Source organism: Podarcis erhardii (assembly GCF_964252035.2).
Source record: "Podarcis erhardii genome assembly, chromosome: 6".
NCBI classification, from domain to species: domain Eukaryota; kingdom Metazoa; phylum Chordata; class Lepidosauria; order Squamata; family Lacertidae; genus Podarcis; species Podarcis erhardii.
The window spans coordinates 10,452,291-10,478,298 of record NC_138510.1 but is presented as its reverse complement, the minus strand read 5'-3'; the positions used below and the strand labels follow the sequence as shown (position 1 = coordinate 10,478,298).

At 45.7% G+C, this 26,008-nt stretch overlaps 1 protein-coding gene and 1 long non-coding RNA gene across 4 annotated transcripts in view; one reads left to right on the top strand and one right to left on the bottom strand.

Annotated features, from left to right (window-relative positions):
- Positions 1–1,490: 1,490 nt before the first annotated feature.
- Positions 1,491–26,008, top strand: part of LOC309345225 — a 284,561-nt gene continuing 260,043 nt past the window's right edge. Inside the window, exon 1 of the long non-coding RNA XR_014158115.1 lies at positions 1,491–1,649. This is a non-coding gene — a long non-coding RNA (uncharacterized lncRNA). The remainder of the gene's footprint in view (positions 1,650–26,008) is intronic.
- Positions 11,653–26,008, bottom strand: part of GATA5 (GATA binding protein 5) — a 52,585-nt gene continuing 38,229 nt past the window's right edge. For all 3 annotated transcript variants that reach the window (XM_081867978.1, XM_081867979.1, XM_081867977.1), the window contains exons 3-7: positions 24,090–24,259; positions 16,414–16,539; positions 14,723–14,810; positions 13,206–13,330; positions 11,653–12,417 (exon numbers count right to left, since the gene is read on the bottom strand). In XM_081867978.1, coding sequence (XP_081724104.1) covers positions 12,262–12,417; positions 13,206–13,330; positions 14,723–14,810; positions 16,414–16,539; positions 24,090–24,259 — 665 coding nt within the window. In that variant the 3' untranslated portion in view covers positions 11,653–12,261. The remainder of the gene's footprint in view (positions 12,418–13,205; positions 13,331–14,722; positions 14,811–16,413; positions 16,540–24,089; positions 24,260–26,008) is intronic.

Here is a 26,008-nt window from a genome sequence, read left to right as displayed (position 1 = left end):
TCCTTCAGGTATACTGGGCCGAGGCCGTTTAGGGCTTTAAAAGTCAACACCAGCTAGGGAGGAAGTGAGTGGAACCCTTAATTAGGAGCACCTTCATTCTTAGGAAATTGATTCTTTGTTCTCTCGCTGTGATCATTAAAGTTTCTAACTGGTAAGAAGACTCCTTTTCCTTTGTCCTGTTTATCTAATGCCAAAGTGGGGAGGAAGTCAATTCCCTGAAGCCTGACAACTGATGGCTGGCTGAGGTTGGTGGAGCGGTGCCCTAATGGGCCAGCCTCCAGTGCAGGAGTGCTATTAGCGGTGGTCAAGGGAGCCCAAACTCCAGGCTTTTTCACCCTGCATCTCTTGTCCCTTTCCCTTCATTTAATTATTATTATTATTATTATTCTTTGCAAAGGAGGGCGTAGACAGCAGCCTGATGATAAGCAGAACCTCCTGCTCTGCTAAGTTCCATGCAAAGCTTCTTCTTCTCCCTTGGCAGGCACCCCCTGAAAATTGGGAAGGCACCCCTAAGCCCCCTGAGATAATGCTGCAGTGCTAGGATTGGGTGAAAGGAACCAATATCCATTTGAAGCTTTCAGGCTGGCACAGCTTTCCAGGAGATATGGAAGCTGTAGGGCTTTGCCTGAGAAGGTCCCTTGAGGGACAATCCAAGTAGGTGGAAGCGGGAAGGGTAAATAGAGGAGAGAGGGAGGCAGAGGGAATAAAAATATACAAGGACAGGCTTCTTCACCTTACTGTCCCATTTTCCTAGGATTTAACCTAGGATGAAACAAGAAGCTTCAGATCCCCAGCTATTTCTGCTTAGTTCTGATATAGCTAGAATTTACCACCACTTCTCTAGTCACCCTTGTTTCCTTTCTGCACTTCACAACAATGGGTGATTTCATATGGCAGAAAGCAAAGGAATCAGTAACTACACTTCTGAAGCAGAGGGTAAACCTGCTCCTTGCAATGTCCTACATGTAGCTGCATGACAGAGCACATGGATGTGCATTCTTTGGCATCTCTTAAGTGGGGCTGTGGGAAACCCCTGTCTGGAACTTGGGGTCTTCGCCACTAGTCTAGTTTAGGCCCAGATTGGAGGCAGGGAGTCGACCTGACTAGTGGGCTGGCACCTAATCTCCCCTAACCCTCATGGACCAAATTTGACAGGCAGGATCTCCCACATTCAATCACATGACTCGCAGTGGCGTCAGGCAATGGGGTGCTTTGAAGTCCCAACAGTGCAGGGGACTTGCAAGCTCTTTCAAGGCTTATTTGACCCTCCCCACTCAGCTGCCTGTTGTCTTTGTCCATGGACTTTTCTTGGCAGGGATACTGGAGTGGCTTGCTGGTTCCTGCTCCAGGTGGATCACGTTTGGTCAAAACTCTCCACTATGACCTGTCCACCTTGGGTGGCCCTGCACAGCATAGCTCATAGCTTCTCTGAGTTATTCAAGCCCCTTCGCCATGGCAAGGCAGATCAAACCTATCCATTCTTAAGGAAATCAGCCCTGAGTGCTCACTGGAAGGACAGATCATGAAGCTGAGGCTCCAGTACTTTGGCCACCTCATGAGAAGAGAAGACTCCCTGGAAAAGACCCTGATGCTGGGAAAGATGGAGGGCACAAGGAGAAGGGGATGACAGAGGACGAGATGGTTGGACAGTGTTCTCAAAGCTACTAACATGAGTTTGACCAAACTGCGGGAGACAGTGGAAGACAGGAGTGCCTGGTGTGCTCTGATCCATAGGGTCACAAAGAGTCAGACATGACTAAACAACTAAACAACAACAACAACAACAACTCAGCTGCCCCCCTTGCCAGTGATTGGGAGCATAAAGGCATCAGCATCCATGTCTCCACCTGTCCCCTACCTCATATGAGATGTAGGGCAGATGGCCTTGGTTTGTAGGGAAATAGCCTCATGTGCCAAATTGGGACCCATGTTGGGCCTGATTAGGCCTATGGGCTGGAGGTTCCCACCCCCTGGTTTGGAAATTATTGATCTAGATGGAACAATGGTCTGACATAGTATAAGACAGCTTCTTCTTGCCTATGATCTCAGCCTTTGAGAATTAGAACTCTGCAGCCCTGCCAAGTGAGTGTGCCCAAGAAATGAATTGTGTTTCTTGGTCTCGGTTGCTGGAGAGGAAATCCAGAGCGAGAGAGGCTTCTGAGCTTGTTGTCCCATTTGCAAAGAGGCTTCAAATGGTCTTGTGACCGAAACGGTATTGCTGTGTGTAGCTTACCACCCCCTTTAATCTGGAGTGATAGAATGCACTTTAAATGCTTCCTGACAGCCCCCAAACAAACCCACAGCCTTCTTAGTAAGTTCCCATGTAAGCTGTCAGGCTAAGAGAAACATTATCATTTATTTTTAAATGTCTAACAGCATTAGCAACTGTCGACTGTGGAAGTGCTCCCGCCCACGTCTGATCGTGGTTTGAGAGTTATTAATCAAAAGAGAGAAGAAAGATGGCAAGGTCAAACATGGACACCTCATTCGCACAGTAACCTGAACATATGAAGAGTCAGGATCGCTATGGATCAAGCAATAGCAAGAGAGAGAGAAAAAGAAAATGGTAAGCTATGTGCCAAGTTAGCTGTCACAAATGACCTTTGGGGACATCAGTTGGGGAGAAATCATGGAGGACATAGCATTTCCCCTCCCCACATTGAGATTTGAACTACAAATTATAGGGATGTTATGTACTGATCTGAATCCTAGAACAATAGAATCCAGAATGCAGCAGTCTGATTGGTCTGCAGGAGCCACCCAATCCAGCTCCAGGTGGAAGTGAATCAGCGACCTGATTGGCCTGCGGGAGCAGCCAATCAGGCTCCTGGATGAAGTGAATCAGGCTTCTGGATGAAGTGAATCAGGAGCAGCCCAGAATAAGCCAATCAGGTGGGGCCCATTGTGTAAATAATGTATATATAGCTAGACGTTTTGGAGAAAGTTACATTCATTGCTACTATGAGCTGAATAAAGAGCATGAAATTCACATTCAACTCCAAGTATATTTCAATGGAGTTCCATGATTCTGCCTTGCGAAATCTAAAATACCCTGGGAGGAGGCTGGTTCTCTGTCTATCTGTTACATTTATATCCCACCTTTTCTTCAGTGAGCTGAAGGTGGCATACATGGTTCTCCATTTCCCTTTTGTGCCCTCACAACAGCGCTGTAAGGTAGGTTAGGCTGAGAGACAGTGACCGGCCAAAGACCACCCAGTGATTTTTGTGGCTGAGTAGCAACCTGAACCCTGGTCTCCTTGGTCTTCTTGGCCTTCAACTCCCATCATTTCTCATGTTGGACCAACTCCCATCAGCATGGCCAATGACCAGGGATGATGGGAGCTGTAAGCTAACATCCTCTGAAGGGCAGCACGTTGGCTACCCTTCTGCCCTAAAGTTTCATTGCTGGCCCATATTATGTCCAGCCTCCAATGGAACTCTTACAAAACATGGTGGTTGAAGTTAAGGACCTACAAGCCTAGAAACTCCTGAGTGGCCAAATGGGGACAGTATCAAACAGACTTGGTGTCTGGCTGAGGAACAATGGAGACAGAAGTGCCTTCTGTCTATGGGAAGGGTAGTAGTAGAAGTAGTAATAATAATATCCCACCCATCTGGCTGGGTTTCCCCAGCCACTCTGGGCAGCCTGCAGCCTATCTAAAAACATAATAAAAACATCACACATTAAAAACCTTCTGATACAGGGCTGCCTTCAGATGTCTTCTAAAAGTTGTGTCATTCTTTATCTCCTTGACATCTGAAGGGAGGGTGTTTCACAGGGAGGGTGCCACTACCAAGAAGGCCCTCTGCCTGGTTCCCCGAGGCAGACCTCAGTGTCTGGGCTGAGTGATGGGGGTGGAGACACTCCTTCAGGTATACTGGGCCAAGGCCGTTTAGGGCTTTAAAGGTCAGCACCAACACTTTGAATTGTGCTCGGAAACAAACTGGGAGCCAGTGAAGATCCTTTAGAACAAGCTTCTTCAACCTTGGCCCTCCAGATGTTTTGAGACTACAATTCCCATCATCCTTGAACCACTGGGCCTGCTAGCTTATGGGAGTTGTAGGTCAAAAGCATCTGGAGGGCTGAGGTTCAGGAAGCCTGCTTTAGAACCAGTGTTATATGATCCCGGTGGCCACTCCCAGTCATCAGTCTAGCTGCTGCATTGTGGATTAATTGTAGTTTCCGGGTCACCTTCAAAGGTAGCCCCACATAGAGCACATTGCAGTAGTCCAAGCGGGAGATAACTAGAGCATGCACCACTCTGGCGAGACAGTCTGCAGGCAGGTAGGGTCTCAGCCTGTGTACCAGGTGGAGCTGGTAGACAGCCGCCCTGGACACAGAATTAACCTGCACTTCCATGGACAGCTGTGAGTCCAAAATGACTCCAGGCTGTGCACCTGGTCCTTTAGGGGCACAGTTACCCCATTCAGGACCAGGGAATCCCCCACACCCGCCTGCCCCCTGTCCCGCAAAACAGTCCTTCTGTCTTGTCAGGATTCAACCTGAATCTGTTAGCCGCCATCCATCCTATAGATGAACCTTCAGTCTATAATCCATTAGAACGTTGACCACACGTCTTTGACTGTCTAATGGTCTAGCTTGAACCTCTCTGCCTGCAGCTATGATGCCTCTTCTGCCTATCACTTGCTGTCCTGTTATGCATGCACAGGGCTTAAAGACTTAGAACTGTGTCCCTGCCACACCTCCTTAACTTAAAGCACATGTGCAATATGTGCTACCCCGTCACCCCACGTGCGTTGGTGGACGCGCTCTGCTGTTGTTGCACAGCCACCTTCAGGCTACGCATTGTCACTGTCCAAAGGCCACTGGCCCAGATGGTTTTACAACATAACTGCCTCTGAATTTTCACCGAGTCAGCAAGTAGCACAACGAAGCTCTCACATCTATATCAATGCAGGTTGTTCTTGTTTATGGTCATGTTAATGGTGCAATAAATCTTGAACTAACCTGGGAGACTTTAAAAAAAAATAAAAATTCAAAGTTATCTCTAGGGAACATTACTGCTTCAATCCCACCAGGAACCTTTGCAACTTCAGTTCCACTTGGTAGCTTTGTACCTTCACAGTAATCTGTACTGCTTTGAAGAGTGAGGCCCAATCCACTAGGAATTTATTCTGGACCATTGGAATGAACAGGATCTGTGCCAGGGGCGTAGGAAAAGGGGGGCGGTCTGTCCCATGTGCCATCATGGGGAGTGGGGAACAAATGATCAAGGAACAATTACTGACATAGGGCGGTTTATAAAAAAACTTTTTTTAAAAAAAAAATTCCTGCTCCAAAGGTCTTATCTTACTACACTAGGGATTATAAGGCTACATATGAAATTTCATGCATATCAGTTAATATCTTGACCCTCCTCCACGAAAATAGCTGTTTATTTGGCCCTTTTTTCCTGTGTTGTGAAGGCTGAAATTTCAACAAAGCGTGTTCCTTTGCTAGACTTTTTTTGGGCACCTGCTAAAAGCATTCTTCTTTAGGCAAGCATACCTAGATGCATAGGTCCTGAGAGATCTGCATTGGCTCCCAGTACATTTCCGAGCACAATTCAAATTGTTGGTGCTGACCTTTGAAGTCCTAAACGGCCTCGGTCCTGTATACTTGAAGGAGCGTCTTCACCCCCATCATTCAGCCCAGACACTAAGATCCAGCGCCAAGGGCCTTCTGGCAGTTCCCTCATTGTGAGAAGTGAGGTTACAGGGAACCAGACAGAGGGCCTCCTCAGTAGTGGCGCCCACCCTGTGGAACACCCTCCCGCCAGATGTGAAGGAAATAAGCAGCTATCCTATCCTTAAAAGACATCTGAAGGCAGCCCTGTTTAGGGAAGTTTTTAATATTTAATGCTGTATTGTTTTTAACACTTGATCAGGAGCCACCCAGAGTGGCTGGGGAAACTCAGCCAGATGGGCGGGGTATAAATAATAAATAATAAATAATAAATAATAAATAATAAATAATAAATAATAAATAATAAATAATAAATAATAAATAATAAATAATAAATAATAAATAATAAATAATAAATAATAAATAATAAATAATAAATAATAAATAATAAATAATAAATAATAAATAATAAATAATAAATAATAAATATTAGAATGCTTCCATCATATGCATTCCCCATGCCCAGAAATATAGGTATCAGGAATGAAGTTCCTCCTCATTACCTTGAGGACTAGTGCCTTAATTTAAGCAACAAAAGCTTTCAACTCTCGGGAAACTCTGCTCAGTTCAGCAATCAAATCATTCCATACTGCTTTCAGTGCATGCATTCCTATACACATGTGGGCTTCATTGACCCTCAATGATTTAACCGTATTATCTTATCACATTCACATGGTCCCTGATTGGCTAGGATATTGTAGCAAAAGAAGCAGCCACCTTGTTAAAGATAAAGCAGTACTGAAGCAGCAGCAGAGCTGGAGAATGATGGCTGCAAATAGGCATGGAAAAACAACGGGTAAGGTTTCCTCCCCCCACCCATACCTGCACCCCTGCAAAAAGGACTTTTTTTGCATATGCTGTTCTGAAGGCAAAAATGTGCTACAGCTCTAATCTTAATGGGTGTTTAAGCTGAAGTAGCTTTTGTCTAAGGGAGGAGTACAACAGGCACCAACAGAAATTATAGAGTGGCAGTGGAAATTGGCAGAGGAGACACTTGCTGTGATTAAAATTAAAGATTCCCAACTAAAGTTGGTAAAGTCCACTCAATACCAACTTGAATTGCAGCTGCTTAAGAAGATGTTCTGTGAACAGGCCTATGTTGCTGTTTGAATGGTTTTTTTTTTTTAAGTGATCTTTTCAATTATTGTTTCGTACCATTTAAATGACATTTTATCATTGTACACCGCCCTGACGTTGCAGTATATAAATGGCAGTATATAAATACCTTTATAAATAAAGATCGCATTCAGGCTCTGTCAAGTCCAGGATGTGACCACGAGTATTGATTTGTGTCTTTATTGTTGTTGTTTTCATGTTGTAATTGTATAAAACTGAAGACAGAAACTGCCCGCTTCCCCCTTCCCAGTCATTTAGGCCTGTTCTACACATGGATGAGAGGGACACGGGTGGCCCTGTGGGTTAAACCACAGTACCTAGGACTTGCCGATCAGAAGGTCAGCGGTTCGAATCCCCGTGACAGAGTCAGCTCCCGTTGCTCAGTCCCTGCTCCAGCCAACCTAGCAGTTCGAAAGCACGTCAAGGTGCAAGTAGATAAATAGGTATCGCTTTGGCGGGAAGGTAAACGGCATTTCCGTGCGCTCCTCTGGTTCTCCAGAAGCGGCTTAGTCATGCAGGCCACATGACCCGGAAGCTGTATGCCGGCTCCCTCGGCCAATAAAGCGAGATGAGCGCTGCAACCCCAGAGTCGGCCATGACTGGACCTAGTGGTCAGGGGTCCCTTTACCTTTTTACACATTGACAACATATGGGAACCAGGATAGAGATGGTGTGGGAGAGGGGTTAATTTTCCTGCCCCTGCCCATTGCAGAAAAGGAACTGTTCCGTTCGCTACACTGGAGACTATTGTGCAAAACCTACTCTGAAGGCTACAAGACTGACTGCACATGAGCATCGTCTTTGGGTGAGGAACGCTGCTCCATTATATTTCAGGTGTAAAAATGGATACCTTGCAACAAGCCTCCTTGCAGCCCTCTGTAAAAGCGGGTCGGGCTTGCAGTGCAACTGTTTCATTTTTTCCTCATGCTGTCATTGTTTCTTTAAGCTGCAAGTGTACAGTCTGCATTTACCAGCAGCCCATAAATAACTCTACTGGAGGCATCGGGAGTCAGCTCTTGGCAGAGTTTTGGTTCTCTCTGTGCCCACTTTACAAAATGACTTATGCAGACAAGGTTGAGAGCATGGCTATTGCCTGTGGACATGGCTGTGGCTCGCTAGGTGTTGCTGAAGTCCAAAGGCCACCATCCCTGACCATTAGCCATGCTGGCTGGAGCTGAGCAGCAGTCATTGGGAACTGGAGTCCCAACATCTGCAGGGCCACCCATTCCCCACTGCTGGCTACAAGATCGATGGTCAATGGATTTAAAATAGCTCTCTCTCTGTGTCCCCCTTTTGTTCAAGCATTCTAAAGCATCCAGTATCTTCATTCCAACATCTCTCATCAAATCCAACACAACTTCAGGCATTTTCTTGCTCTTTGCTTCAGGAGGTTATTCACCCTGTAATCCTATTATGATGCTGTGGAGTTCCAACAAGTACAGAGGTGGCAGACGTAAGGCACCATCTGCATTATAAATAGCCATGGTTTACCCCAGAGAATCCTGGGAAGCGTAGTTTGTTAAAGGGGCTGAGAATTGCTAGGAGACTCCCTATTCCCCTCATAGAGCTATAATTGGCAGAGTGGTTTAATGATCAATCCCTCTTCCTGGGGAACTAACAATGTCCCCATAATTCACAGACAGTCTCCTCTCCATCTCCTCTCTCCTTCAGTACCGTGGGACACTGTGTGTGTCTGACATCATAAAAAACAACACCACCACCACCAAACCACATATTTCTCTTTGACAAGGAAAACAACCAGTGCAGGAAGCCCTGGACCAGATTGTTTCCATAATAATGGGTAATTCCTTGACAACTTCCTGGCTATAAATAGCTCCTGCTAGATTGAAGTAAAGTTACTGGACACACAATTGGTCATGCTGAGCTGAGGACACCTCACCACTCACTTCTCCCACTCCCATTTCTGTTTCCATAGAGCATTTCAACAGGAGAAAACAGTAAATTTGGGTCTCTCCAAATCTCCTTATATTGGTCCCTGAATAATCTTGGAAAATCCTCACTTGTTTACAGAAGCTGGTCTGGAAAGGAACCCAAGGTCATTGAACATAATACTGGCAGATCCCAAACTTGAAGGGCTTCTCCCAAGAGGGATCTCCCAAGACCTACTAGTCTAACCCCCTGCTCAACCCAGCAAATCCAGGGATAGAGCATCTCTAAGACATGGCTGGCTACAAGATTCCCCACTGCTGGCTACAAGATTGATGGTCAATGGATTTAAAATAGCTCTCTCTGTATGTGTCCCCCCCCCCCTTTGTTCAAGCTTTGTTCGAGCTCACTGGAAGGACAGATCCTGAAGCTGAGGCTCCAATAGTTTGGCCACCTCATGAGAAGAGAAGACTCCCTGGAAAAGACCCTATGTTGGGAAAGATGGAGGGCACAAGGAGAAGGGAACGACAGAGGACGAGATGGTTGGACAGTGTTCTCAAAGCTACCAGCATGAGTTTGACCAAACTTTGGGAGGCAGTGGAAGACAGGAGTGCCTGGCATGCTCTGGTCCATGGGGTCACGAAGAGTTGGACACAACTAAACGACTAAACAACAACAAACAACAAGACATGGCTGCCTAACATTTTCCTGAAGACCTCTAGAGTTGGAGAACCCACCAATCTCTAGGTTATGAGTTCCTTTGTTGAGCTGCTCTTACCACCCTAATGGACAACTAAATTTCCAACCTCCTGCTCTAAGCCCATTAGATCTCGTCCTGTCCTCAAGGATCACACAGAACAAGTCTTTGCCCTCTGCTGTATGATAAGACAGTCAGGTATTTGCAGTGCTGTGAAATCTCCTGGCCCCAAGCTTCTCAGTTTACGTTTGACTGGTCTTTGAGGGCAAGAGCAAAGCTGAGCTACAAAGATTCAAATGCCTGTAATTTGGAAAGTCAAAATTAAATTCCCAAAACCATTTTCCATAGTAGTTAGTTCATAATGAAGAGTCCTGCTGGATCAGATCAAAGGCTCATCTTGTCTAGCTTTCTGAACCTACAAGGGCCAACCAGATGACTATAGGAAGCCCCCATGTGGAACATCAGTGCAAACTCTGGCTCATGTTCCCCAGTGACTGGCATTCAGAGGCATACGACCTCAGATTCATTTACTTTCAACAGATGATCTCCGTAGGCAGCTGGATCGAGGCGGGTCGGGGCTGCTGATTCTTCTAGATCTGTCAGCAGCCTTCGACATGGTCGATCACGAACTCCGGGACCACCGCCTTGCCGACGTGGGGATCCAGGGCACAGTCCTTCAATGGCTGCGCTCGTTTCTCTCTGGTCGGGGACAGAGGGTGGCGCTCGGGGGGGAATTATCATCGCGCCACTCCTTGGTGTGTGGAGTGCCTCAGGGTGCGATTCTCTCCCCGATGCTTTTTAACATCTTTATGCGCCCCCTCGCCCAGCTTGTCCGGAGTTTTGGGCTGGGTTGCCATCAGTATGCCGATGACACCCAACTCTATCTGTTGATGGATGGCCATCCTGACTCGGCCCCCGATACACTGGCGAGATGTCTGGAAGCTGTGGCTGGATGGTTACGTGGGAGCCGGTTGAAGTTAAATCCTTCGAAGACAGAGGTCCTCTGGCTGGGGCGGGATGATATGGGATTGAGGGGGCAACTCCCATCTCTTGCAGGGGTGCAATTAGTGCCAGCACCGTCCGTTAAGAGTTTGGGTGTAATCTTCGATACCTCCCTCTCTATGGAGGCGCAGATTACAGCTATAACAAAGGCGGCATTTTTTCATCTCCGCCAAGCTAAGCAGTTGGCCCCTTATCTCTCTCGCCCTGACCTAGCCACTGTGATCCATGCGACGGTCACCTCCAGACTGGATTATTGTAACTCGCTCTACGTGGGGCTTCCCTTAAGACTGACCCAGAAACTCCAGCGGGTGCAGAATGCCGCGGCGAGACTCCTTATGGGGTCTTCGCTGCGAGATCACATTCAACCGGTACTACACCAGCTGCACTGGCTCCCGGTGGAGTACAGGATCAGGTTTAAGGTGCTGGTTTTAACCTTTAAAGCCCTATACGGCCTAGGACCCTCGTACCTACGGGACCGCCTCTCCTGGTATGCCCCACAGAGAAACCTACGGTCTGCAAATACTAACATCCTCAAGGTCCCAGGCCTCAGAGAGGTTAGGCTGGCCTCAACTAGAGCCAGGGCCTTCTCGGCTGTGGCTCCAATCTGGTGGAACGCTCTGTCACAAGAGACTAGGGCCCTGCGGGACCTGACATCCTTCCGCAGGGCCTGCAAGACAGAGTTGTTCCACCAGGCCTTTGGTCAGGGCGCAGTCTGACTCCCTCCTCTGGCAACCTGCTTAGAATCTTGCTTAATTAGTTGCCATTAATTTGATTTTAATTGATTTTTATAATGTAATATTTTTAGAATGTGTGAATATCTGATTGTTTGATTGTTGATTGTTGTTAGCCACCCTGAGCCCGGCTTCGGCTGGGGAGGGCGGGATATAAATAAAATTTATTATTATTATTATTATTATTTGTGCCCTACCTTTTTTCAGCCATAGAGCCCAGGGTGGTGGGCATGGAGTTCCAGGCCCTGATCAGACCCAGACCTGCTGAACCTCAGCAAGATGGTGACCTCATGTGCCTTCAGAGCATACCCTGGGTGTATAATATGACAAGTAGGCAATGAAAGTCTTAATCCACAATGTGGCAGCTAGACTGGTGACTGGGAGTGGCCCCACCTCTGCTACAGTGTGATGGGCTGGTGTGTTGAGAAACTTCCTTCAACAGAACGCTTAGAAGAGCAGTTCAAGAGAATTTCTCTGTGCGATTTATTTTTTAAAATGGTGATAAATTAGACACTCCAGAAGGTAACACACTATCAGAAGTATTCTCTTTTTAATATAAAACAGTAAATGTTTTAAAACAGGTTTATTTTCCTCTCCTTCCTCCCCCCTTTGCCTTGCCCACACCAATAAACATTAGGAAGGCAAGACTTGTTTACATTTTAATAAAATTAAGTTACTTGGTGCCACTTTCTATTATAGTCTTTATTGGGAAGTGGAGTAAAATTGCACACAGGGGAGTCATAAAAAGAGGGGAGTTGAAATCACTGTGAACAAAAGTATAGATTCTGAGATTTATTTCTTTAAAATGGATCATGGGGAAGATAGATACCTCCTCCTCCGAACAGAGGTCTGGGTTTCTTCCCGCTTTCGATTGGTGCTGGTAAAATTTGAAAACTTTCTGAGAGCAAAAGAGACCTATAGAGTCAGATGTGTCAAGAGGGAGGCAATTGGCCATATTCAGTTCAAATGGTGCATCTTCCATGGAAAAAGAAGCCAGCATTTAGAAAACAGAGACCCACATTGATCACCCAAAGTACTAAGGTAGGGAGGTCCTTTTTTTTTGCCTGCTATCCACTGACGTCATGGGAACAACAGGTTCATCTGCTGCCTGCTTTCAATTTTAAAAATGGAAGACCAGTTTCCTAGGCCAGTGCCAGGGCGCACCATGAGTCTTGGCGAAGAGGAACGCTTAGTCCCGACTGCTGGGTCATGGTGGCCGCAGAGAAGGCGTAGTCCTCTGGCTCATACTTGAACTGGGTGTGGCTGTCAGCCAGAGCGTCTTCAGATTGGCTTGGACCCTACAAGGATTTGCAACAAAGAAATGAATGGGCTTGCTGTCCCCATTACAAGTGAAATTTCTATTGCATTGGTTATTTTAACCCCTACCATAAAGACTAAGATGTTTAACACGGGTCAGACCTCCAGTCTTCCTGATCTCTGCAGCTCCTGGCGCTATACACAGAGAATGGGAAACCTGTAACCCTCCAGATATTGTTGGACTACAGCTCCCATCATCCCTGAGCAGTGGCCACTGTTGGCTTGGGCTGATGGGAATTGGAGTCCAACAACATCCAGAGGGCCACAGGTTCTCCATCCCCGACACACACCCTTCTTTATGCCTCCCTGCTTCTAGTTTCCCTTTCAGTGTTTCTCAGACATGGGTCCCCAGCTGTGGTTGGACTACAACTCCCATCATCCCTAGCTAGTAGTCAGGGATGATGGGAGTTTGGTCCAACAGCTGGGGAGAAACACTAATCTCTTGTATTCCTTCTTCAGGTCTCCCACTCATTCTTTTGCAGGACTCATCTCCATTCCCATCATTCCTTTGGTCTACTGCCCCCTTTTATAGACCTCCATTTTTAATACAGACCTTTATTTCCGCTCCGGCCTGCCGTACTCTGAGACTATGCCCAGGAGACTCTAACTGGCCCAGGAGACTCTGAAATTACGGCAGCTTGGCCAATGCCTGCTAGAGGAGTCCATCATTATCATCTCCACCAGCAGCACAAAATCCATGAGCATGCTACATATCATATCATATCATATCATTTGTCAAGATGTACTGCAGTTCCTAGCATCTATTTACCTGGGAAGCTGCCACGATCGACTGCCCTGGATATTGCGCTGTTACAGAGGGTTCCGTTTTTAAAGTGACGGTGCTTTCAGAATTTGTGATGGAGGAAGGGGAATTGGTGGTTGAATTGGTGGACCCTGCAAGATAAAATGGTTTAAAGCATACATACATTAATGGAAGTGTGAAGCAGAAGCAGATTGCATTATTATTGTTAGTTATAGGCCATATGATTTATTCATATTTCCATCTCCTTCAAACTTCTGACATCTGCGCAAGGCCTCTGAGACCAAACATTTGCTTCTTTCTCAGAGGTGAGGAACTGTCAGGTCCAGGGGCTGAATGTGGCCCTTGAGGGATATCTATGTGGCCCTTGGGACCCTCCCTAGACCCTACCCCACCCCATACTTCTCACTGGCTCTCCTCTGCGTGTAACTTGAGAACTTTTGCCTAGATGTCACATTTTCTGGAACTGTGATAATGGCTCTTGCTTTGGGGATGAAGGATGAAGAGGGAGGGAGGGGAATCTATAGCTTCTGTATTGCTAGAATCTAGCCTACTGTACAAAGGCAACAATCACATCCATTGCTTTCCCTGCTTTCGCCTCTGGCCCCCTGCATGTGGCCCCCAGAAAGTTCCTGCAATGGAATACAGCCCTCAGATTGGAATAGGCTCCCTACCTGTTGTTTTATCCCATTACCAACAGCGAACTCAACCCACTGAGTGCCAATCCTTTTGCAGCCAAAACAGTACCGTCCACACACAAGAGGAGCAGTCCCCAAGGTTTGCACAAACAGAAAATACTTTAGTAAATCTTAGAAGATCTTAATGGGGACGACGACCCCAAATAGCCAAACAAGGACTAAGCACTTTAATTTTATCACTTATAATTTAATCTTAATTTTTATAATTGTCCTCCTTCAAGCTCACCCTTGCCCTTGCTTTAACCCTTATCCTTCACAGAGGGTCTAACTAGTCAGCCAGCAGAATCATAAGAAATAATTCTTTCTGGGTTGCATCTCTTCGGACTGTGGGTTTGGCTAGGGTTGGATGTGTGTGAGGGTGAAGGTTAAACACACAGAGAGAAACCTTGGCTGAACTGTGGATCACACACAGAGAGAAAGATAAACTCTCTGTGTGAACACATGGAGTGGATCTACACACAGGGGGGACGCTATAAATAAGTCAGAAATTAAATCGTTATAGGAAAAAACAACGCTATGAAAAATCGCAAATATTTTTTTTTGCTCCCCAGCACCATCTGGTGTTGCATCTTTATAATGCATTCAAAACACTGGGTTTTTTTGCTAATATAGCCGACTCCATAGTGTGTATGAACTGTGTGAACACTTCGTGAATTCTGCTTCGCAATGGTAGAAAGAGTCAACATCGAAGGATCAAATCATGCAGATACTGCCTTCCTTTCCTTAATTCTGCAGTGTAGAAGGTTGGATTGTAAGCAATTTGGAGCAGGACAGCCATGCATGCACCAAGACGCCATTTATTTTAGAATTTACTATTATTATTGATACCTGTTGAGGATTTTCCTTTGGTGATATTTTTAGGTTTCCTCTTCCTCGTCTGGATGCTTTCTTTTTTCATTGCCAGAGGTCTGGGTACCTTGACATCAAAAAGAGGAAGAATCATCAGTACCGGCTTTGACTTGCTTTTCTGCAGAGCACTCCAGTATTCGCTTTATAGTCACTGTATCTGTGCAATGCAGACGGTGTCCTTGTCCTTCAAAGGGGTTCATTTTTCTCATTGGCAGACCTTGGGCTAGTAGATGCATGAGGCAGAGTATTTGGAGAGCCTTACGACAGACACGCACACCCATATTTCCTCCAGTTTCTTTCCTACACTACTGGGGTAGGAGAAATACCATATTTTTCGCTCTATAAGACGCACCAGACCATAAGATGCACCTAGTTTTTGGAGGAGAAAAAGAAGGGAAAAAAATATTCTGAATCCCAGAAGCCAGAACAGCAAGAGGGATCGCTGCGCAGTGAAAGCAGCAATCCCTCTTGCTGTTCTGGCTTCTGGGATAGCTGCGCAGCGTGCATTCACTCCATAAGATGCACACACATTTCCCCTTACATTTTAGGAGGGAAAAAGTGAGTCTTATAGAGCAAAAAATACGGTAGCTGTGGCTGATGACTACAGTATTTTTACTTCTTGAACAAGGACAGTCTTCTGTCTCTGGGACAGGTGAAACCTAGGTCTACATTTTTGAGAGACGCAAAGCACACTGGCACAGGTTCTGGCCTGGCGGCAGATTCCACTTCTGAACTCAAATCAAAATGCTGATCTTGGTGCATAAAGCTTAGGACCCTGATTCCTTATAGACTGCCTTATCTCATAAGTACTGACCCAGACCCCAAAATAGTTGTCTGAAGCCTTTTCTCTCAGTGCCCTTTTCAAGAAAAGTTTGGAGGAGAGCAATGAGAGAACAGGCCTTTTCCGTGGTAGCCCCTCAGTTGCAAAACACTCTCCTCCTCAGTTGCAAATACACGTTTCTTTCTCAAGTACAGTGGTACCTCGGATTACATACGCTTCAGGTTACACATGCTTTAGGTTACAAACTCCGCTAACCCAGAAATATTACCTCGGGTTAAGAACTTTGCTTCAGGATGAGAACAGAAATCGTGCTCCAGCGGCACGGTGGCAGCAGGAGGCCCCATTAACTAAAGTGGTGCTTCAAGTTAAGAATAGTTTCAGGTTAAGAACAGAACGAATTAAGTTCTTAACCTGAGGTACCACTGTATTTGGGAACTGATGAAGACCACTATATTGTGCTGCCTTTATGGCAGTATTTGTCCATCCTGTTGTTGGGTAGAAGGGTTTTTGTGTCTGATTCTTTTGTGAATTGACTTTTAGAGTCATTGTTTTTAACTACATACAAGCCACTCTCAATTTGTGTGCATTTGCAAGTAATTTTGTTGTCGCCGAGAGGGGGCAATGACAATAAAGATATTATTATTATTATTATTGATGCACGCATGCACCATGTTCAGCACCAGAAGGAGGAGGGCTGGGGCGGGCGGCTTAATGTGCTCTGCCAATGCATGCGGTGACCTGGAATGTAACTCCGGTGTAAACTGAGGTGTGTGTGCCTGTATTTATTTCTATATATTGTACTTGTTTCTGCCTTTATTATTTCTCTGGGGCTTTGTGTTTGAAGAGACACATGCTCAGAATACCAGGCTAACGAATACATGCTCCTTACCCCATGCAGTTTCATGTATAATCCGCATGCGTTGCAGACTGGCTCCCCTTCTGCGTTCCGTCTCCAGAGCGTAGTGTTGGTCGTATGGCAGTTAGTGCAGCAGAGACCTGCGCGTCTAGAGGAGGACTGAAAAGGAAGACATATATATAAGTGGGGTGGTGCTGAAGCGCTGCTGCATTTGCATCAGGCAGGAAATGATCAAATCTGAGATAAAGCCCATTTCCTAGAAGATGAGGGGTTGATGTGACATCAAATATAAACATGTCCAATTGCCTTTTAAAGCCATCCAGGATGGCGGTCACCGCTACCATCTTGGGGGAATGAATTCCATAGCTTATAACTATGTACTGGGTGGAGAAGGTAACTGAATATTAATGGAAAACTATGTATTTTTTTATTAAATTTGTTAACTGTTGAAATATACAGGGTGAGTCTTTTAAAAGAGGCCCCGTGGAACATTTGTACTCTATATCCACAGGGACTCTTTTAAAGGACTCACCCTGTATATACCGTATTTTTCGCTCTATAAGATGCACTTTTCCCCTTCTGAAAAGTATGGGGAAAATGTGTGTGCATTATGGAGCGAATGCAGGCGGGAGGCTCTGCTCAGCGCTCCCTTTAAAGAGCTGCACACACACTCTGCGTGCTCTTTAAAGGGAGCGCGGCTCTTGGGGGAGCCTTAGCCATGCGCAGCCTCTCCTGGGCAGCGGGATGAAAGCTCCCCTTGCCCGGGAGAGGCTGCGCATAGCTATCCCATAAGCCAGGATAGCCAGTGGGATTGCTGCGCTGTGATCCCGCTGGCTGTCCTGGCTTCTGGGATTCAGAATATTTTTTTTCTTGTTTTCCTCTTCCAAAAACTAGGTGCGTCTTATGGTCTGGTGTGTCTTATGGCGCAAAAAGTATATATACACAAACAGTGAGTGAGTGAGTGAGGGAGAGAGAGAGAGAGAGAGAGAGAGAGAGAGAGAGAAAGAAATAACCCAGTGGCCTTCCTTGCATGATGATTGTGTAAACAAGCAGAATACAGTGGTATCTCGGGTTACATACGCTTCAGGTTACAGACTCCGCTAACCCAGAAATAGTGCTTCAGGTTAAGAACTTTGCTTCAGGATGAGAACAGAAATCGTGCTCTGGCGGTGCGGCAGCAGCAGGAGGCCCCATTAGCTAAAGTGGTGCTTCAGGTTAAGAACAGTTTCAGGTTAAGTACGGACCTCCGGAACGAATTAAGTACTTAACCCGAGATACCACTGTAGTAAAAAATTACAATGCAAGAACTGACAATGCTAAGGGTACCTGAATAAGCTGAATCTCCTACCACTACCGCCCAAGGCAATTCTCACCAGCCCCTGGTTTCTTCTTCAAGGTATGTTCATACATGTGCCCATGTTCATGAAGAAAATTAATAGATTCTCTGGCTCTGTTGCAACCCCTTCAAAGCCCTTCTTCAAAGGAGAAGGGCTTCAAAGGAGAATTATGGAGCCCAACTTGTTCCACTGCTAAGTCTCTGACCCAAACAGAGAAACATATTTTGACTGCTACATGCAATCAGCAGTTCCATGTGAAGTTTGCGATGATTTCCTGCACAGATGCCAGTGTGAGAATCACACCATTAGATTTGTGCCTGGTGAAACAAGTACTCCTCCTTTCACATGAAAAGTTAACCTGCTCTCTCTCTCTCTCTCTCTCTCTGTGTGTGTGTGTGTGTGTGTGTAGAAGTGTTTTAAAAATATTTAGGAAACTTTGATGGCAACCAAGACAATCAAGGGTCTGGAAACTGAGCCTTATGAGGAATGGTTGAGGGAGTTGAGTATGTTTAGCCTGGAGAAGAGGAGACAGAGAGGAGATATGATAGCCATCTTCAAATATCTCAAGGGCTGTCACATGGAAGATGGAGCAAGCTTGTTTTCTCCTGCTCTGGAGGGTAGAACACCAACCAATGGATTCAAGTTACAAGAAATGAGATCCCAGCTAAACATCAGGAAAAACTTTCTGATGGTAAGAGCTGTTTGACAGTGGAACAGTCTCCCTCGGGAGGTTCTGGACTCTCCTTCCTTGGAGGTTTTATAGCAGAGGTTGGATGGCCGTCTGCCATGGATGCTTTAGCTGAGATTCCTGCATTGCAGGGGGTTGGACTAGAGGATCCTCAGGGTCCCTTCCAACTCTACAGTTCTATGTGATGAGGGAAGGCTCTCTAAACCCCCACCCCCACCCCAAACTGGCAGCTTGCTATTGTGTAGTCCTGCAGCAGATACATCTTGCAAACTAACATACTCTCACTTTAGGTGCTTCAATAATATTTCACAGCCTTAAAGTATCAGTTCTTCGTGAGCATCACCCATTGCCTTGGAAATTACCCACAATGCAAAAAAAAAACTGTGCATCCATTTGTTTCGCTCTTAAAAACTTGGTCCCCACAAATGATGAATTAAGTGAAGGGGAGCAGGAATCAGAACGAGAAGTATTGCAAAGACCGGCAAAGACATAGTGGAATGACACATTTTAGCATTCTGGTTGTGAAGTTCCTGAATGCTCACCCACACGTTTGTTCCCCATTTCTAGGCACAGGTTTGGGATTTCCAGGTCCAGGCCTGAATGTTTTATGTTTGTTTTCTCCCACTGCTTTATATAGTAATATGTAATATGGGGTCATCCCTCCTTCCCTGCCAGGTCACATTCTACAGCGGCTACAGCAGAAATGGCCATTGCTACAGACCTCAACAAAATTATTAGTTAAACACTGTGATCACGATAATGGAAAAAAGTGTCGACAGATCACAATATTGTTAATTAAAGTAAAATCAACTAGGACTGTAAGGATTGCTGTGATACTGTTTGATCAAACAGTGGCATGGCTTCCCCCCCAAAACAAAATCCTTAAGAAATGTCATTTCTTAGGGGGTCTCCTATCAGCTATCAGCCCCCTTCAAACCACAGTTCCTATGATTCTTTGGGGGGAAGCCATGACTGTTTAAAGACATATAAGAGTGATCGAAACATATGGTGTGACTGTGACCATAGCGGATGAGCCCTGTAGGAAAAGAACTACTCTTCCAGAAGGGAAACAGTCAGATTACAAATTCTCTCCAGCATTTGGCAATAGTGGTAAAAGACTAAGGTCTATTTTGGTTGTCAGGGAAGGAGGGAGGGAGGCACATTTGTTGCAACAGCTCCAGCATTATTCTTACTGTGCTTTTTTAAAAAGAGAAAGTGAATTCCTCCCTCCTCTTCTTATTCCACTCTGCCTTTGCGGAGCTTTGACCTTGGCTAGGAAGTTGTTGACTTCAACATTGCGCCCCGATGTGTTTGTTTATACAAAACCAGACCGAGCCCTTAAAACAGAAAGTCCACCCCAGACTGCGTTCGGCAGCCAAATGCAGCTGATAAGCTTTTGGTATCGTGGACTTTGTAATGTGTTTCATTCAAAGCACGCAGGAAAAGCTCATACGCAGCCTCAGCTACAAAGCCGGAGGACTGAACCAAGATGGAGAGTCACACCCAGAGTCATTGTGGCTCGAACGACACATGATACTCAGCTGAACAATTATTTTCTCCAATTCTTTATATGGCTGACTCTACACACACACACATGTTTGTGTGAAAGGAAGCTCAACTGTTTTGTACTCTGGTGTACACTTGTTGAATGTTACCTGTGAATAAACGAGCCAGTGTGCAGCTCAATGATTTGTGTGCACAAATTGTACATCTGTTGCTCATACTGTGTGGGCACCCAAGGAACAGCCATGGGTCCATGCCCCACGTTTGGCAAAAGATGCCTGCATTGTAGGGGGTTGGACCAGTGGCGTAGCGTGGGGGGTGCAGGGGGGGCCGGCTGCACCGGGTGCAACATCTGGGGGTTAGGGTTAGGGTTAGGGGGCGCAAATCCATGGGTTAGGGGGTGCAAATTACTTGCCTTGCCCCGGGTGCTGACAACCCACGCTACGCCACTGGGTTGGACTAGATCAGGGGTGTCAAACTCAAATTCATCGGGGGCCGCATCAGCAGTTTGGTCACCCTCAAAGGGCCGGTTGTATCTGTAGGACTATGTAAAGGACATGTAAAGTGGAGGTTTCCTGTGTAGAACGGCTGGCGCCGCTAGAGGGCAGACGTTCTCTGGCTTGTAGGCTGCCGCGCATGTGCTGAAGAGGCGGCTTTCTTGTGTCAAAAAAAAAGGGAGAATAAAAGGTGAAGGCTGGCGGCAGCTACACGGGCCACGTGACGAGGTCTGGCGGGCCGGATTCGGCCCGCGGGCCTTGTGTTTGACACCCGTGGACTAGATGATCCTCGTGGTCCCTTCCTATGATTCAGAGGGAAAGAGATGGACAACTCTCCGCTCTGGCTAACCTTCTCCAGGCACTTTAGTTCTTAGTCAAACTTTCATTCCAGATGCATGCTTGGTTAGGAGAGGGGGCTAAGGGGAGGTTAACCAGCAATATTAGGAAAGAGCTTATCTTCATGTCCAACTACTCTATTCCAAACTTAAAAATGGAAAGCGTAATGCCGGTGGTCAACAAAAGAGGTTCAAAGACTCTCTCTAGGCAAATCGAAAAAAATGTAGTGTAAACACCGACAACTGGGAAACACTGGCCTGTGAGAGCTCCAATTGGAGAACAGCCTTTACCAAAGGTGTCATGGGCTTTGAAGACACTCGAACTCAGGACACAAGGGAGAAACGTGCTAAGAGGAAGGTATACTTGGCAAACCCTCACCATGATCAACTCCCGCCTGGAAACCTATGTCCCCACTGTGGAAGGATCCAGAATTGGCCTCTGCAGTCACTTATGGACTCACTGTTAAAACCGTGTTTATGGAAGACAATCTTACTCAGCTACAAGTGATAGAAGAAGAAGAAGAAGAAGAAGAAGAAGAAGAAGAAGAAGAGGAAGAAGAAACAGCAATACTAGGAAAGGGCTTATCTTCATTCACCACTGCGATTAGAATTGGACAATTTGCCCACAATCTCCCCCTTTTTAACTTTGATTAAGGCAGATTCCAGGTGCACACTGACCAGCTGCCATCGTGTATTTTCCTCTCCCTTTCCAATACTACGTTTAGGGTTTGAATAGTTTTAATCCAGCAAAGACAGATGAAGGTCATGGGAAATACCTTTGGAATCCCAAGGACAAGTCAACATTTCTGCTGCCAGGGATGTAAGATATATTCTCTAAACAACTGAAGGGGGAGGGAAGAATGCTATACTTTACAACTCGGTGAGTAACAGTGGAAGGGAAAGATGCATTGGGTTGTATCCAGTGCTATTCCTGCTCAGAGTAGACCCACTGAAATTACTGAACGTGACTAACTTAGGGTCATTACTTTCAGTGGGTCTACTCCGGGTTAGCTGGAGTCCAGCCACAGGGTATAAAATTAGATGAAGTGTGAAGTTGCTAAATGTAAACAGAGGCAGTCTTGACTCCAACCATGAGGCGCCAGAGTTTTGCAGACTGAATCTGGGGAATGGCTGTGCATTTTGAAAGCTTGGGCTTCCTTTAGGAAACCTAAAATTGGAACCCCAAACCTGAAAAGCAGGCCAAAAGAAAAGAAAAGCAGGGAGAAACAGTCACGTGGTTTTAAAACCTGCATTTGGATGTATTCAAAATAAAATTGCAAGTAGAAAAAGTCACATATATGAAAAAACATTTTGCAAAAGGTTCCATAAATGTTCCTACACTGAATGCACACAAGGTAAAGGTAAAGGTAAAGGTAAAGGGACCGCTGACCTTTATTGGCCGAGGGAGCCGGCGTACAGCTTCCGGGTCAAGTGGCCAGCATGACTAAACCGCATCTGGCGAACCAGAGCAGCACACGGAAACGCCGTTTACCTTCCCGCCAGAGCGGTACCTATTTATCTACTTGCACTTTGACGTGCTTTTGAACTGCTAGGTTGGCAGGAGCAGGGACCGAGCAACGGGAGCTCACCCCGTCGCAGGGATTCGAACCACTGACCTTCTGATTGGCAAGTCCTAGGCTCTGTGGTTTAACCCACAGCGCCACCCGCATCCCATGTTGGCAGTAGCCAACACCCAATAGCAAACAGGCTGCAGAATTCTGCCCCAGTCATGGCTTCTAAACCAGCCAAGAGAGCAGCCTTATCTTCAAGATTACCAGTGCTTGAATCACTGTAGACCAGCTAAGCTGATCCAGGAAAGATTGCAGCTGACTCACAAACCAAAGCTGGTCAGAAACATACCTAGCCACCAAAGTAACCTGAGCCTTAAGCAAAAAGCTGGGTCCAAGAGAACCCACAGACTTTATTTGCTGCTTCATAGAGAATGCAACGCTATCTAAAACTGACAACACACCCATCTCCAAGATACAGGAACTACACCCAGCTTCCAGAGTCTCTGGATGTAAACTCAAACTTATTAACATTATTAGACAGATTAGCTTATTAGACAGATTCCTGGTGGAAAAGCCAACTCACCAGGATGGCTTTGTGCCTTCAGTACTGGCAGCAGTAAGCCTCTGAATACCAGTTGTTGTTGGAAATCGCAAGTGGGGAGAGGGGTCTTGCACCCGGGGGGGGGGGGGGCTTGCTTGTGGGCTTCCCATAGGCACCTCGTTGGTAGCTATGAGAACAGAATGCTGGACTAAATGGGCCTTGGGCCTGATCCAGGGGGGTTCTGGCAGGCAGCTTTCCTTGTGCAGGAGGAGAGAACAGTCCCAAGGTCTCTGCATTGGCATCCACTCAGTTTGCAAAGAGTTCAGAATATAAGAGGCCACCTGCTGGATCAGACCCATGGGGTGTGGGGTGTGTGTGTAGGTAGGACACACACACACACACACAGAGAGAGAGAGAGAGAGAGAGAGAGAGAGAGAGAGAGAGAGGAGTCCAGCACCCTGTTTTAAATAGTATAATGCCAGATACTTCCAGGAAGCCCATTAACCAGAACAGGAAGGCACAGCAACTGGCGTGTAGATTTTACTGGCTCTGAAAATGGAGCTTCTAATCTGCCTATCAGGTTAGAAGCAAAACAGGGAGGCAAGTGCTGTGTGGAAATCAGTCTGCCCACTCAAAATATCAACACTATGCATGCCAGACCATCGTATTATAGCTCAGTTGGTAAAACATGAGATTTTTTTAATCTCAGGGTTGCGGGTTCGAGCCCCCCATTGGGCAAAAGATTCCTGCATTGGACTAGATGACCCCCGTGATCTCTCCCAAGTCTACAATTTCTATGATTCTATGATTTATTCATTTCTATATTGGAAATCTCTCCTTCCCTCTTTCCTCCCATCCAATGTGCAGAACCTCAACTAAACAATGTAAGGAATAAAATCCAGTGGAAATACAGGAATGGGTCATCTGACAAGAAGCTGATGAAAACTGTAAATCATTTTCATAAGGCGGCTTGCTGAAATAATCAAGAATTAAGTTGGCTTGTGAAGCTCATTGCAGACGATGCCTACTTGATTTCACTGGGAAGAGAATTCCATACACTTGGTACCACCCGCAAGCAGAGAGAATGTGGATTTCAGACCTAAATGTGGCCCTGAGGCATTTCAATCTGAAACCGTAGAAATCTGTCCAGACCTCACACCTCTTCCAGACCCTTAATCTGTGACAAGACCCCAGAAGCAGTAAACACAAGAGGCCATCCAATATTAAAGACCAGACAAGGTGGATGTGGAGAATCCTTTAGTAAAACAGAAGCCAACTGAGGGTTAGCCAGACTTACCAGCCTTTTCTGGGGCTTGATGAGAGGCCGGTTAATGCCATTCATTTTGTGATATAGACCACAGGCGTTGCACAGGTAGTGCCCTGTCCCATCTTTCCTCCAAAGTGGAGTGGACATCGCTCCACAGTTAACACATTCTCTGCCATCTCCGGGGAATTCCTCCAAGAACTCTGGAAGTGAAACAAAAAGTGAGACACATTTCGTTAGGCATTCAAGTAGGGACCACCGGTTCCTTCACAGCATTGAGACAAGAGACACCGTAGCACATCTCAGAAATGGTAAATCTCCTACCGTGAAGTACAATAAGTCATGGAATGGGAACGATGGCATCAGAAAGCCTACAGGCTAGGTTTTGAAGCTCCTTACAGAGGCTCCCACCAGACATAATTTCCATTGCATTTATGAAAATTTGTGCTCATGATGGGGCAAGACAGTCACAAGAGATCCCACTGAATACTGCTTATTCCTTCAATTTTGGGTGAGGTTGCCTCATTGCTTCACATCCAATTGGGGCATATCCCCTTAACGTCCTGCTGAAATCCCACAGGATCCATACCACAAATATTCTGGGTTTATTTTTGTCCCCCTTTTGGTACGCCATAGCCTCTTGGGGCAGCAGCAAAATGGTGGCTTGGGGAACGAGGCAGAGGGCCTTCTCTGTAGTGGCACCCACCCTGTGGAACATCCTCCTATCAGATATCAAGGAAATAAACAACTACCTGGCATTTAGAAGACATCTGAAGGCAGCCCTGTTTAGGGAGGTTTTTAATGTTTGATGTTTTATTGTGCTTTTAATTCTGTTGGGAGCCACCGGTATGAAATTTACGGCATGTAATACCTTGAAAGAAAACATTATGAAAATGATATACAGGTGGTACATGACCCCAGTCAAGCTTGCAAAGATATATCATTTGCCTGATAATAAATGTTGGAAGTGTAAAGAGGCTGAAGGAACATTCTTTCACCTCTGTTGGACGTGCCCTAGAGTGAAGGCTTTCTGGGAAATGATATATAACGAGCTGAAAAAGGTATTTAAGTATACCTTTCTTAAGAAACCAGAGGCCTTCCTCCTCGGCATTGTCGGCCAGAGTGTGCAAAAGAAGGACCGAACCTTTTTTATGTATGCTACAACAGCAGCAAGGATACTTATTGCTAAAGGCTGGAAAACTCAAGACTTGCCCACACTGGAAGAATGGCAGATGCAACTGATGGACTATATGGAACTGGATGAGATGACTGGCAGAATCCGAGACCAGGGAGAAGAATTGGAGGAGGAGAACTGGAAGAAGTTTAAAGACTATCTGCAAAAGCATTGTAAACTGTATGAATGTTAAGAAAAATGTAAGATCTGTAACATCAAGGCTCTAACAAATTAATAACCTTTATGTATAAAAGTCAATGTAATTGAAAAATAAGATAAATTGTGGATAAATGGTATCCTATAATTAACCTTTGACAAAAGAAATCTAAAAGATTAAATTTGAGATTTGAATATTGGGAAATTTTAATTAGATAAACTAAATTAAGTTAATAATTTGCTGGTAAAACTTATGAGTCTAGAGAGTAGGAACAAGAGGCATGAGGAAGTCCAAGGATGTTTATGAAATGATGATATCTGAAATTGATATGTTTTTATATATATTTATTGTCAAACAAAATTTAATAAATATTATTTAAAAAAATAATAATAATTCTGTTGGGAGCCGCCCAGAATGGCTAGGCAAACCCAGCCAGATGGGCGGGCTATAAATAATAAATTATTATTAATTATTATTATTCTTATAAGCACTGCAACTGATGAACAGGAATGAATTCGCCACTAACACCCTTTTGTTGTGTCAATAATGTTAAAGGATAAACCTGCCCGCCAACCTTCCCCCAGAGAAATCCATCGCATTCCATGGGAGTGAAAGAAGGGG